The sequence below is a fragment of the Sporisorium graminicola genome, chromosome SGRAM_19, assembly GCF_005498985.1.
Source record: "Sporisorium graminicola strain CBS 10092 chromosome SGRAM_19, whole genome shotgun sequence".
Classification (NCBI taxonomy): Eukaryota; Fungi; Basidiomycota; class Ustilaginomycetes; order Ustilaginales; family Ustilaginaceae; genus Sporisorium; species Sporisorium graminicola.
Genome location: NC_043728.1, coordinates 120,845 through 135,086, shown reverse-complemented (window position 1 = coordinate 135,086; position 14,242 = coordinate 120,845). Strand labels below are relative to the sequence as shown.

Here is a 14,242-nt window from a genome sequence, read left to right as displayed (position 1 = left end):
CCTAACCCTAACCCTAACCCTAACCCTAACCCTAACCCTAACCCTAACCCTAACCCTAACCCTAACCCTAACCCTAACCCTAACCCTAACCCTAACCCTAACCCTAACCCTAACCCTAACCCTAACCCTAACCCTAACCCTAACCCTAACCCTAACCCTAACCCTAACCCTAACCCTAACCCTAACCCTAACCCTAAGAGATAGCCTTGTCCATGTGCACAGCTGCACAGCGGCCGGCCTCGGCGTCGCTGTCTGATGTGTGGAGCTTGTTCGAGAGCAACAAAAGCGACAAGGTTTCGGAATCGGACAGCGAAGTAGCTGCAGTCGCGGGAGAGAAGCACGCCGCGCTGACGCTGAAGTCATCGCCCGCGCTCGAACTTGTCGAAGACGGCTCTGAAAGGAAGCGAAGCAGGTTCTCAAACGAAGTTGAGAACAGCGGCTGACTGTGTTGAGGGACATCCTGGGGTACACGTTCCGCAGTGGCACTTGGAAGGATCGAGTGCAAGCGCGACGGCCACAGCGGCAGTGACGCGCTCGGCTGCGGCTGATTCATCAGGGAAGGGCCAGCGTGGATGCCGATCATCTTGAGCCCGATGTTGCGATTCGAACCGGCCAGGCTCGCGTAGGTGAGTGGCTCGGACGACGGGGGCGGCTGCGGCATCAGAGGAAGCTGTTGCGGGAAAACAGCGTTCAGCGATGCGTAGCTGGGCGCAAGGAACGTGGTAGGTGCCGGCGGTGATGGCATGTAGACACACGTTTCGGGAATGTTCAGCTCAGACTTGATCTCGTGGACCGGGAAGCCAGATGTAGGCGGCATGTCGGCGACAGCCGTCAGCTTGTTAGGTTGCATGTCGTGGAAATACGGCCCGGTGCGAGTGTTGAGCTCTGTGCATGACGTTGTCGGGCTCGACACCTGCGATGAGAGCGAGACTGTTGACGACGAAGACGACGAAGAGGAGTCGGAAGAAGATGAGCGGACTCTGGGTGCCATACTCACCTTGCGAGGAGGCATTGAAGTGGCACGAGTCAAACCAAGGTGCGAGGGGAAAGCAGGCAGGTCCGATGACGGAACATCCAAACCAGCCGATCGCGCCATGCGCGCCTTCTCTCGGAAGCGTCTCTGCGCCAGCTTATTCTGCGCACGACGACGGTCCAGCAGCTGCTGAGGGGTAAGGCCTACAGTGGCACTCGAACGCATGATAGAGAGCCGGGTTTCTAGAAGCTACAGGCTGGCAACTGATTTGTTGTTGTGCGGAGAGCATGTCACGAGATCGATGCGAGACCACGTGGTGACAAGAACCAGAGATCCAAGGCGGTTCACTCGCCAAAGGCTGCGGTGATGAGACTGGTCAGACGCTATACGGGCTGGGATGAAGGAAAGAAAGAGTACGCTGAGGGCGTGCGGAGAAGTGTACCAAGATGAGGGGGCTTATATGTACCGTTGGGAAGCATGGCAGCCATCGCTATACGAGCATACGAGCGGACTAGCGGTGTCCGAATGAGCATTGCAGGAAAGCAGATCAAAGAAGAAGAAGCGGGCATCTAGGGAGTCGGCAAGAGAGGATGCCGAACGGATGCAGATCAGCGTCAGAGCTGATTCGATGTCGGAGGGACAGAAGCTGGACAGACAATTCGCTGTGAAGCAGCCCAATTCGCAAACAGGCGACTTTGACAAGCATTCCCGATGGAGCGCCTGCTACACCAGCTCGGAGCCCGACGCTAGGGAGGCACAGGTTGTGCGAAAAGGCTGCCCGACAAGTCGGTTTGCTTGGCGCACGCAGTCTACTGCATGATGAAGTTGAAGGCTCTGGTAGACTGCAGCTTGTAATCCACGCAAAGCACCAGGACAGAGGCAGCTCTACTTGGGCCAATGGAACCAATCCAGCGGACAGAAACTTAAGCAATTGCATTCCGGCAAGACTGGGAGCCCCCCATCGTTGCCCAAAAAGGTTATCTGAATCACGACTTGTTGCCGGCGTTGCTCACCTTGCATGAAGATGCGGATGAGAGGCGGCCTGCAAGTCTGCACACTAACAAACAGGCGGCAAGTGTCTGAGTGGCAAAGCGGACCTTGCAAGCAAAGGCAAATCAAAGCTTATCGGCAGCGGCAAGTTCACACAGACAACCTGTAATAGAACAGCCACTTAATTGGGAGGGCGAGAGGGGCGCACAGCGACGCAAGGGAGTAACGGACGAAGCAGGAGCGGGGAGAGGAGAGGACGAGAAGTTGCTGCTGCTGCCGCTGCAAGATGATATGATGATGAAGCGTGGGCTTTTGCGTTCCTAGCGTAGCTTGCATTTGAGCGCACGGACGCCGTCGGTGACGACGAAGGGCAAGGCTTGATGGCTTCGCGGGGTTGCTCCAGGATTGCCGGATTCTCGTTTTGCTTCGCTTAGGTATTCAGCTCGCCTACCTGATCACAAGGAAGCTTGAAGCTTTGAGGCGTTTAGCGAGTTCTCCTGAATGCACCTCGATTGCCGACTGATTTGGTTTTTGACACTTCGACGCTCCCGGAGTTGGTCGGCGGGTGAGCGCCATCCCAATCTGCAAGGAAAGAGGCATGAGGCTTAGGGTTGGTCACCAGTGCCTCAATCCGCTTACCATACCTTGAGCGAAAATTAACTACGATTGGCTGCATATCTACCACACCTGTTTACGGTTTGCACAAGCGTTGGTCGAGTGCATAGCCATTTACGTCGATGAGCAAGCAAGCACAGGGCAAACACCGTACTAGGTGCCCGAATCCGGCTGTCTGACGGGTGTGCTTTGGTTTTGGGGTTCAGTGCCAGCGGTGGTTCAGATGTCAAGACTTCGATGCCGGCGTTTTGCTCGGGTGACTGCCTCGCAAAATAGGACTCGACAACAAAGCAGATAAATGGTGATTGTCAGCCTCAGAGTTGAGCTGCGCCTCTGACTTGGACGTCATACCGCGGTACTAGGTTCGAAGAGCATGATTGGCACATGCGAAGGCATCCAGAACGGTGCCGACGAAGACACAAGGTCTGAGATCGGCTTGTCTCTGGCCAAAGCAAGCGAGGCGCGCATTGTACAACCAGGTTGATTGTGCCACAAATCAGCGACTATTGTTGATCGCTTTCATTGAAGAGGTTCTGTTTCTTTCCGAGAAATGCGATTGGACTAAGGGATTGAGAAGATTAAATAAAAATCCCCGAAACTCGGTCGATATTCCAAGGCCATCGCGGAGATGCACGCGCTAACCAGCACCTTGATCTCCCGCATGGAATGAATCGTCGATACCGGAAATGTGTTTCTGCTCGGCCGAGTAAGCTCGTTGATTGTCCTTGCTTGTCGTGGAGCTCGTGATAGCGACTACCAGGATCCAAAAATCGGCATGTCTGCAGGAATGCTGTGTCGCGCAAGTTGATTTATGTGGTCCTTTACCCCTCGTTGGAGGCCGAGATGACTTGCCGAAAGCGTGTGGGTCGCCTAGCGGCGTCTCCCGCAAGCCTCTTGCTGTCGCAGACAACCCAGTTCTGGTGTGTTAGACCGTTGCTGGAGCCATTATCCGGCCAATAGATTCGAACGCTCCTCTCGCTCTGCGATGGCCGGACTTGTTGGTCACTGAGCGTGATCATGTTGGATTGGAGCCGCTGAATGAAGCCTTGTATCTCTGTCGTTCTGTAAAATGAAGTCGCTCCAGCCCTTACGAGAAGAGGAGCAGCAGTGGTGCTCCCTACCTTCTACTGCGGAGCAAAAGAACAGAATGCCACGTTCGGCGGGGTCCGGTTCAAGCCAGGGATCATGCTAGCTCCCTTAGGACTTATCTGCAGCCATGTCCAACGCCGGGTTGCGCTTTTGTCGAACCAAGCTATGACGTCGATCATAACTTGTGCGTTCCAAATTCACCGCAAGTGACCTCTGAAAACCCCTCATCTCATCACCATTTATGACTCCGCTTGGTTAGTCTGCAAACACTTGTACACCCGCTGCGACTATGACGGTCAACAAGGCATCCCACCTGGAATGAACGTAAACAACGGGACTATCCAAATGCAAACACGGACAAATTTCACAGCGTGCAGCGGGCGCTGGATTGGTGATGCAGTTGCCTACATCCACGTCCGATGAGTTCTTCAACCGCCGCATCGTTCGTTCGTTGCGAGTCCCTGTGAGCCTCAAGGTCAATGCCGACATCAGGTACCATGCTCGCAACACCGGTACCCCAAACAATCGCCGCTGGGACCAAGTTGGCCGACGCACTGCAAACCGCAACGGAAGGGGGAAGGTCGCGAGCCAAGTTACTCCTTCGAAGCTCAATCCAAGGAGTCGGACGGACAAACCCGTTTGACACCCAAGAAGAGCGATGACAATTCTGCTTCTTCCGATTGCTGCTCGCCAAGTGCGCCAAGATCCAAGGATGGCTTGCTAACAACGCTCATGGATGTCACTTCGCAGTGTCGCTTCGGGTCATCGTATCTTGAAGTAAGCGTCAGGAAACCATCTGGAGTAAAGTCTCAAAGGCAAGAGGCCTTCGGTGTTCGCCATCGCCAAGCTCCATGAGCAGGAGAACGCCCTGTCCTTGTCGAAGTCGAACAGCTTTTGAAGGTCAAGCTCCGAGAGCTGATGACTTGCAAAGCGATTGCCAGCGATGCGAATTGCCAAGAGCGGGAGGTGAGTTTCTTAGAAGGGACAACTCTGAAACCCAGTTCCCACGGCTACGCTCAGACCATCTGGCATCTCGTCCATCACGGGTCTGCTTGGACTGATCACCGGCAATGGTCTCATTCTGGGTTCTGTTATCCCAGGCATTGCAGGACTGCTGACGCAGGCGAAGAACGGAAACACAATCAGCGGAATAAACTCTGTAGGCAAGCAAATCGTGTGCGATCTGGCCAAGGGTGTCAACACAGTTCCCGCGAGTCTCCTTGGCGGAATATTAAACGATGCAAATTGTCCTGGCGCGCCCGGTACAACCTCTTCTTCAGCAACCATACCACCAACCGCAATGTTTGGGAACGGGTCGATCGTTGCTGGGTCATCATCATCTGGCATGGACACAGCTTCGACGAAAATCGTTTCTCCGACTGCTGCTCCCGCATCGTCATTCGACGCGGTCACAGCTTCGGCGAGCTATGCGCTTTCTACTACTTCCGCAGACCCCTCCTTTACAGCACTTACAGTGCCATTCTTGACTATCATTTAGCGATATGGCTAGGCACTCGCAACACAAAATCGCCATGTACGACCCGCTGTTGGTTACTTGGCCTCTATATCGATCTTTTCGTTCGCATGACAAGAGCCATGACTACTCACGTAGTTCATACAAGTACCGATGCGTTTCTGGACTGAAGGTCAAGCCTGATGGTAGTAGAAAGCTTTCGAACAGCTATTCGGTCTTTGGGGTTTTGAGGGGGTTTGCCGGCTGTGTTTGGCACGTGAACTACAAAAGGAAGACGGCCCATTTGAAAATTTTCAAATGGCTGCATCTCGTGCAAAAGGGTGAGAGCATCTGGGCGAGCGGAGCTTGCCACCTTCATACGCCTAGTTCATGTATGCCTTCCTCTTCTATGCCTTGTTTATATGCCTCGTTTCATGTATATACATTTCACCCTCTCTCCCATCATCTCTGTCTTCGTCGCTAGGCTGGTCACCGTCTAGCGCGCAAATTATCCCTCCCTGTACTCCCTCCCTTAGCTTGCTCGTCCTTGCGTTCGTCCAGCCCCTTTTACGGCGGGCAGGGAGCCTCATCGAGCTTGACGGCCTCACACTAGGTCTTCAGCAGCAATTCAATCGTTTCTCATCACAGCGAGTGACGCTTAGCCGGGGTGGGTGAGAACGCAACTATTGTAAAACACGCTGCCCGACAAATTCGAGTATAGTTCAACCTCAGCAGATGAAGACCAAAACGAAGCCAGATTTTATGCCAATCCAAGATACTGAGCGCTTAGATGATTTGTGCGGGCTTCCAGCGGGTGCGAAAGCTCAGTTTACAACCACCATCTGAACCTCGTTCCTTTGCTCACCCATCACCGCCAGCTAGTGAAAATGCCACCATGACTTCTCCGGCGCCTGAATGAACCTGGATCGACGCCGAGGATGTGGCGCTCTTCACCACGCATCGCGCCCCTTCCCTGCCGACTGGGTCGAGGCGCAATGTCGAGCCGCCGAGCAAGCCTCGACGACAAAATCCAGCCGACGCCCGTCTTGGGCGACTTTGTCGGCTGGACGCCGTGCAAGCTCGCGCGCGACTACGTCTATCCGGAGCTGTTCGAGAAGCGGACGACGTATGCGTTCGTCTCGTTTGTCGTGCTTGACGACCGGTCCCACGAGGATGGCAAGTTTGTCATCGTCGGCGTCCACCCGGACTCGTACAAGGGCACGCGGCTTGAACTCGAAGCGACGGCGAGGATGGACGTGGAGTCTGCCGTTGAAATGCCCATCAACTTCCATGACGACAATCAAGGCATCTTGGCCTACTGCGAGGCTAAGCCCTACGATAACGATGCCGGGCGAAACTCGGCTTTGGCCGCAGAGCGCGAAGGAAGGCAAATGTCCGGTTGAGGGTCGAGAGCTTTGTACGCCACTGAGTCCAGACATCGCTTGTTGCCTATTTGCGCGTCTGCATGGATGCCAATTGCAGCTCGCAAATCGTCGCGATAGGCCGTGCATGTTCCTTTCCAATGATTTGCTGATCATACAAAAGTGAGCCCGAGGAAGAGCGGCTCAAAGTGGTTCGAGAGGAGTTGGAAGTGGCCAAGCGGTTTTGGAGGCGGACACGTCGCATGCAACTCGCATGTACCTTCTGTGCACGACGTGCAGCCGAGCTTCCTTCCACCGTTTGTATCGCGATCATCGTTGCTGGGACTCCGGTTAGTCACACCATCGCATTTGGCCGGGACAGGTGTAAAGAGAGACATAAATTGATTGCCGTACTCGAGCGAGTCGCTCGCGAGCTCCCAGCCGTGGCCGTACAGGGCACAGGCCGGTCGAGCGTCGCGTGTGAGCGGAGCAGAAGGTGCGTGAACCCGTTAGATACACGGAAAATGAGGGAAAGGGAGGGAGGGTGAAAATTTGCCTTATCGCAGCAGCAATCGGTGGGCGAGTGATGGTGTGAGAAGAAGGTAAGGAGCGGAGCTGGATGAGCTGTTTGACATGTCAGCTCTCCTCTGCTTACCTAATTCTTACGCCTTTATCCCAGTTCCGGCGCGCCAAAGAAGCTAGCGCACGTTCCAAGCGCTCTCAAGCCTGTGACCAACCTCGCTGCCTCCTCTCGCAACTATTCCGAAAGCAGTTCCATCTATTCCGCCCTGTTCGCCTTTGCTTGTCTCTGCTTCCCCGATTCGAAAACACAAGATTTCATCGTCCTCTTTGAGTCAAATGAATATTGGTAGCACTTAAGCATAGCAACAGTCGAGGAGGCCCATTCCACATCGAGCTTCCGTCCCGAATCTAGCTGTGTTTCCTGTGTCGCGCTCGCACTTCCTGCACATATGAATCAGCCTTCTCGTTTGCATATGGTTGCTTTAAAGGTGCCAGATCGGGTGGTGGTGCTTCTAAGCACGACAACGACGGAATGCTGAGTAGATTACAACATGCGCGTGCGCTGGGAATAACTCGGACGGGAAATGCGAAGGGCCCTTACATGTTCTATTCAGCACCGTCTTTTTTTCGTTGCTGGCAGCATCACTATCACCATCCTTATCTTGAACAGCTTTGCCCCTTTTGTCGCTGGATATGACTAAAGGTCTCATCTCAACCATTACCTTGTCATAGAGTATCGTCTGCTATGATGTTAAAACAGGAACTTCGTTGTCTCTTCAAAGCAGGGATTCTACTGAATCTTCTTTGCAGAGTGGCCCTCGCTATGGATAGCAGACGAGCCAGCGAGGTGATGGATGCGTATGTGTCAAGCTTACCATCGGGAAGACCACCCGCCCTGATGTGGAAAACAGCTGGTGAATCAAACTTGTGTGCCAGTCTCTTGACGACTAAGCAGCAGGCCGACCCCCGCTTCCAATGTGCCAGCCTCGTCATTCCATTTGACTATGCTGACCGTGTAGCCGGCACGGCCAATCTGACCTTACTTCGCTTTCGCCCTCACAAGCATGTAAAGAAGACGTGAGTGCTGCTGTATGCCATAACAAGCTGTAAAACAATTTGTCAGTCCGGATACATACTTACACCGACTTACATTTCTGCCTTCAAGCCTCTTTCTCAACCCTGGCGGGCCTGGTGGCTTGGGCAGCAAGTACCTCAGCAGTAACGTAGATCTACTCACGCACCTGTCTGGCGGCGGTGCGCACTACCAACTTATTGGTTGGGACCCACGCGGGATCGGAAGCAGTGGGCCGGGACCCATCACTTGTTATCCGAACGCGCAGCAAGCCGCTCTTCAGCAAAATCGCACTACAGTTCAGGTGCCACCGGTTAGACGACTCTCGAAGGTCCAGAGGAAAGCTGTCAAAGCCCAACTGCAAGCCAAGGACGATGAACAGAGACTTGATTGCGTTGCTCTTTCTTCGCCGGAAGCGCTCAAGCTGGGTCAATACATGGGCAGTTATTACAACGCCATGGATATGGAGTTCATGCGCCGCGTCATCGATGCTGTGGAGCCTATGCACTATCAAGGTCTTTCATATGGTACCGTATTTGGTGCCTGTAAGTATACATGCTCAGATTGTAAATGCGGGCGGGGATTCTAGCTTACAGATTCTTCCCTTGCGTTGTCGCTTATAGTCTACCTCACCTTGTTCCCTGAGCAGGTTGGTAGATTTGTGTTGGATGGTGTGGTGGATGTCAATTATGCACTGAACCATCGTATCGACGAACGAATAGGAGGTGCGTACTCCTGACGCTCGATCTTTCCGGCCTGTCTTCTTACATCTTCCTTATGTCTGACCTCATTCCCTAATCATCTCGTACCTGATTTACAGGAGAATCATTTGGCGATGCCGAAGCGCTGCTGCTATACTTCTATGAAGAGTGTATACGTGTTGGTCCTTCCGCCTGTGCTTTGGCAGGCCAAGACGATAGTGCTAGCACGTTGGCTAGTCGGGTAGATGATGCCTTGCTGGCATTGTATGAGCATCCCTTGCGCGCCTCTCCTGAAAGCTTCGAAGCCTCGGAAAGTATCAGCAGTCTGTACATTCGCTTGTCAGACATCGAAGGACTGATTTATGGTGCTTTGGCATTGCCATGCATCAGTGGTGCGCTGAGCTCATTAGGAACAGCGTTAAACTTGCTTATCAAGAGAGAAGCGGACGCGCTATATGCTCATGCTTTCACAGCGTCTCTCAATTTGACCCTTGTCTCGGTGCCTACCTTCGGTCCAACGCAGACCTTTCTTGGTGATGGTCCCATTGGTGACAAAGTACGACCAATTGACGTTCTCAATAGCATTGAACATCTCGGTCTGCCCGTTGCCCCTCACTTTACCGACTCAAGCCAGATTTACTTCAATTTCATTGGCACACGTCGCTATCCAACATCCCACCAACCACCCGTTCAAGCTGTTGGTAGCTCCAGCTTACACGCACCGATTCTATTCATTGGAGGTAGACTGGATCCCACAACTGTAAGTGCCACCTCTCATCGTGATTCAAACTTGTCAGGACCCATTACTCTAATCCCGTCATCATTCTTTTCCTCAGCCTGTCCGAAATGTATACGCGTTACAGTCTCGTTTCGGCCCCACAGCTCCTCATGTTTTTCAACATGTAGGTATCGGACACACGTCTTTTGCCCAACCATCAAACTGCACCTACGACGTTGTCAGGGCGTACTTTGTCAAGGGTCAACTTCCCGGAGCAAACGACACGACATGCAAGGGCGAGAGTGCATTAGATTTGTGGCCCTTGTTTGGGCCAGACACAGGTATCTATTATATTTGAACTTGAAGTTACACAGGCACCCCGATCTGACCTGCTGGGACAATTACCAAGCGCTTGTGCTGATCGCGCACACACTTGTATTGTATAAGTAAATAAGAGTTAAGAGCAGCATATATCCCTTCTTCGGACTCCGCCAGATAACAGGTACATGGATACGGCCGCATCATAGCACATCTGACCCTGTCGGGCCGCTGAAGTCAATAGCTGCACGACAAAGAAACACCTCTGCTCTGTCGCCTCCTCTTATGCAACACGAGGTGGCAGGTAGACCCTCGTTTAGTGGCTTGTCACAGTTCCTTCGAGCTCAGCCAGCTTCATCTTCACGGTGGCCGGCGTGATGCGCGGAAGATTGGTCAACGAACGATCCTCGTCCCACGAGAGTTGAAGCTGACGAGGTGAAAGTGTTTCCTGAGGTTGTCATGGAGGCCGTTCCTTTATGGTCATGCGATCACAATGAGACCAGCGCTCCTATCATGGTGCTGGGTAAGAGGTATAGACCCTGGCTAGTGGCACTATCACCTCAGCATGTCTGGACCGTCTCACGGTCTGTTTCAACAGTACGATCTGTTTCAACAAGCTAGCAATTTTATTATTTGTACTGTGACTCGCATTTTCGTCCCCACGCTCCGCTCTTCAACAGCGCTACAACACATGTTGCTTATCGGGAGCTTCACTGGCCTTGCATGAAAATCCAAACGACTCGGCGCCAGACGCACAGACCGGCTTTGAATATGTTTCCGTATCAAATGCCTTGCCAGGTTTGTATCAGCTCTGCCTAGCCATAGGCCATGGTCTTCGCTGGCTGGCTTTTCATTGGGGGAAAGCGGTACTGATGGGTAACGAGCAACGGCAATTGATTGGCTTGATTGCGAACAGAGTGGACCCTGAAGAGGACCCTGCATAAGATTAAAGTACTTCTTAGTTGTGCATTGAGAAGATCGAATGTCACATAGACGGTATTGGGTAAATTGTCAGAGCGAGTGTCGCTATGGAGTGACTGCTAAATTAAGTGAAGGTAGCTGTTTGATAGCCCTGCGATAAGCGATGAATCAGGTGCAAAACCCCGAAACAAGGCGAGAGAGTTGCTGCGGGAGGGGCACAAACCCCCTTCTGCTTTGTGTCGAACCTTACATAATAATCCTACCTGGTGCAGAATCTGGGGCTTCGCGTAACGTTAAAATTAATGTGCTCCGAAGTGCGAAGCGAAGTACCAAAATACCTTTGCACAATGTCGACGAATGGATGCGTGCCAGAGACACCGTGTCTCCAGGATCTTTCGTTGTGTAGAGACAGGCCTAAGTCTCTAGGTCGCTGATTGCAGGCAGGTTTGCCACCACGTCGTCGCTTCGTATGAGTAACGTGGAACTCGACACAATGGTCGACTATGGCGCTGGTAAGGTCTTCTCCCACCTCTGGGCTGACAGCGTCAAGCCATAACCTTTGTCCGAGCGCTGAGTCTCGATGACGTTCTAGGCCTAATCACCGATGCGACCACGATCTTGGCCTGAAGCGCCCTACTGAAGCGGCTCATTCTCTTAGTTGAAATGGCCCGACCAGAATAACTTCGATGGGTCCAGAAAAAGAACCTCAAGGAAACGACTGTCTAAGTCGTATGAGTTCAAATTTGGCAACGATGTTGAGGCTCCAAAATTCGATTCCTTTTAAATATGTCAAATCGGCGGCTCAGCCTCCGCAATGATCACTCTCGAGGCAGCGATCCACCCTTCTGCATCCTTCGTACAGGAAGTGTGAGTTCAGACTCTGTCGAGCGCCCCAACAGCCTGTACGGAGGGTTGTTGCGAAAACTCCCGAGTAGGTGTGCTCCCAAATTGGCAGCAGGAACACGAGGCGTTCAAAGAAGCGAGGTTCCCTTGGAATTCACTAGGGTCCTCCCTTAGTGAGAAGGATGCACTAACTATGTTCAGCCGAGGCCCTCCAAGCGCTTTGGCGCTAAAAACAAACATGTGAAAAGAGCCGCATTCACTGTAGTCGGACTTGAAAATCATCGTTCCATAAATCATCGTCTTCTCGAGAGCACTGTGTTGATCCCTGGCCGAAAGAGTACGCTTTCCGCGGGCCACGGGAAAGCAGCGGCCGCCGGCCGTTCTTCAAATGTTGCCTGCATCGCAATCCTTTGCTAGCTCTTTCCATTGCCGCTGCAGCCTGTGCTCGGCTTTCAATACAGTTGCCCTCGTTTCACCGTTCTCTTGTAAGCTTCTGCTATCTTGCTCAGTCAACACGATGCTGCTGGAAATCCGAAAAGGAAGCTGTGTATGTACAGCACATCGGCTGTTCAGGGCGCTCGGTGCGCTCAAGATTGCCGCGCGGCTAGATGATTGTCTTGAACCAGATTGTGATCGCACGTCGAGGAGACCGAAAGACGCCGACGAACGCGAATCGGACGGTGATACTGCGCATTCCACGGCCTCATAGACACCTGGGAAGGACAATCAGGCCGCATTTCGTTCGGCTTCGTTGTCGTAGTCGTCGCAAGGATATGCTTTTATGCCTTGAATTCCTTCTTGAAAGACAATATGTAGGTTGACGGCAAAGTTAGCTTCCATTCGGGCTGTGCCTTCAATTTCGAGTTGCGCTCCTTGGTACGAGTCTGGATGCACGCCAGCAATCATCATTAGTTGATCCTAGCCCTAGCCCTAGTCGGGTGGCCGTGACTGGTGGACACGGCCGCGGCCGCCGAGCCAAAAGGCGAGAATCTGACAATGCAAACTTAAAACGGTCGCTCGACAGAAGGCTGCTATAGTGCCTTTACGGTTGAAATTTTGGACGGGCTGCCAGGATCAGGCAATTAACAGGGTTAGAGATGGCTATAATTGACTTCCGTATATGTGAGAGCGACACAACTTCCTTCGACAATCTCAAGGAAATCCTCGCGGGGTCCCGAATATTCACTCCCATCTTGCTCCGAAAGACACGGAGGCCATGGCTAGTATTTGAAGCCTTTGTGAGATCGTCGTTGGCTCGCATTGGAAGCGTCCGATTGCCAACCGGTCCATCGCGTTCTTTCGAGCAGGTGAACGAGCTGATGGGGAGGCAAGGTGATGGCGCTTCAGTTCTTGAAGAAGACTCCCACCAGGGACCTCTTGGACGCTGTCGCTGATCACCTCAGGTGATGCGCACGAAGGAATAGGGCATTCAGCGAGTTCTGTAGAACCCATCGGCCAGCAGAGCTCCGGAGTAGAGCCGCTTTCACCAGACACTGCGTTCGCTTCGCTCACAACAGATTTGTCAGGTCCGGATACCATTGCGGATGTGCGCAGAGGTGAACGAGTCTGCACCGCAATCAGAGAAGGCGAATATCAAAAGAAACCAAAGCGGCGAGCCTCACATGAGGTGATTCGGAAATACGAATGCGCGCATCCAGGCTGCAGCAAGGCTTACGGCAAACTACATCACCTTAACGACCACATCACCAGACTCAAGCATGGGCCAAAACGCTCGGGAGGTAAGTTCAGCGCAATCCTACGTGCCCGTGATCGACATTACAGGAGATAATGCCAGTACTCTGACTCTTGGCTCCTTTTGTTCTTGCTGTTATGAATCGGTCGGCACAGATATTGAGACAGGACACAATGCCGAAAGCTGGCTGCGAGATCAGAATGCAGAGGGAGCTCTTGCTCTGATGTTGCGCCGGGTCCTCAGCAAACGCGATCCGGCACTCACCGCTGAACTGCTGAAGGTCATTCAACAAGCTTAAAGTCGCTGCGACGCTGTAGGGTATAGCGCTGCAGCACGGATTTGCTCAGTGCCTCATTCCCTCAGCTCATATAGTCCGGGGTGAATCTATCCCGTCCGCTTGGGTTCAGGTGAGCCGCCTCAGGAGCTCTTGCATTCGGGTGCCTGTGCGTGCCGTCGAAATTGCGACCGGAGCAACCGAGAGTAAAGGGCAGACAAACGAAAAGGCTACAGACCGCCGCCGATCTCGGTTCACCAGCTCAGCTCGCCGACCTCTAAAACATGGTTCTAAAGTGTGTATCTCGATCTTTCGCCTGGCTGCACGTAGCGCTAACTGTCATGTGCGGCTGACCAAATATCATGATACATATTCTAGCAAAGCGTAAGGTCATGTTTGAGGACCTGATGTGCTTGATCTTGCCGACCTACACTACGCTTGGGATATAGAGAAAGAATAAAATAGGCCAAAATCTGGGAGGGACATTTGAGCTGTTCGTGACGTTGAGCACGCATGAACTTCGTGGCGGGCTTTTAGTGACATTATAGTGCAAGTCGCACCATAATGTACAGTGCCGGTTCATAAAGATTGCACCGTTTTCAAGAATTTTGCCAACACCATCAATCTTCGCAATTTTAGTATCATCTTTGACTCAACATATCCTTGCAAGTAGATGATTGTTTGGCCATGAGCTTACAC

The 14,242-nt window shown here is 52.7% G+C and overlaps 3 protein-coding genes across 3 annotated transcripts; 2 read left to right on the top strand and 1 right to left on the bottom strand.

The window, feature by feature from the left end:
• Positions 1–193: 193 nt before the first annotated feature.
• Positions 194–1,198, bottom strand: EX895_003004 (uncharacterized protein; the record flags this gene model as incomplete). The annotated part of the gene is made up of 1 exon (XM_029883602.1): positions 194–1,198. The coding sequence occupies one exon, from the start codon at positions 1,196–1,198 to the stop codon at positions 194–196; it is 1,005 nt and encodes a 334-aa protein (XP_029739893.1).
• A 4,860-nt stretch (positions 1,199–6,058) lies between these two features.
• EX895_003003 (uncharacterized protein) lies at positions 6,059–6,523 on the top strand (the record flags this gene model as incomplete). The annotated part of the gene is made up of 1 exon (XM_029883601.1): positions 6,059–6,523. The coding sequence occupies one exon, from the start codon at positions 6,059–6,061 to the stop codon at positions 6,521–6,523; it is 465 nt and encodes a 154-aa protein (XP_029739892.1).
• Positions 6,524–7,901: 1,378 nt separating this feature from the next.
• Positions 7,902–9,682, top strand: EX895_003002 (uncharacterized protein; the record flags this gene model as incomplete). The annotated part of the gene is made up of 6 exons (XM_029883600.1): positions 7,902–8,080; positions 8,169–8,620; positions 8,699–8,800; positions 8,896–8,944; positions 9,411–9,536; positions 9,613–9,682. 6 exons carry the CDS (start codon positions 7,902–7,904, stop codon positions 9,680–9,682), a joined length of 978 nt encoding a protein of 325 aa, XP_029739891.1.
• Positions 9,683–14,242: the final 4,560 nt, after the last annotated feature.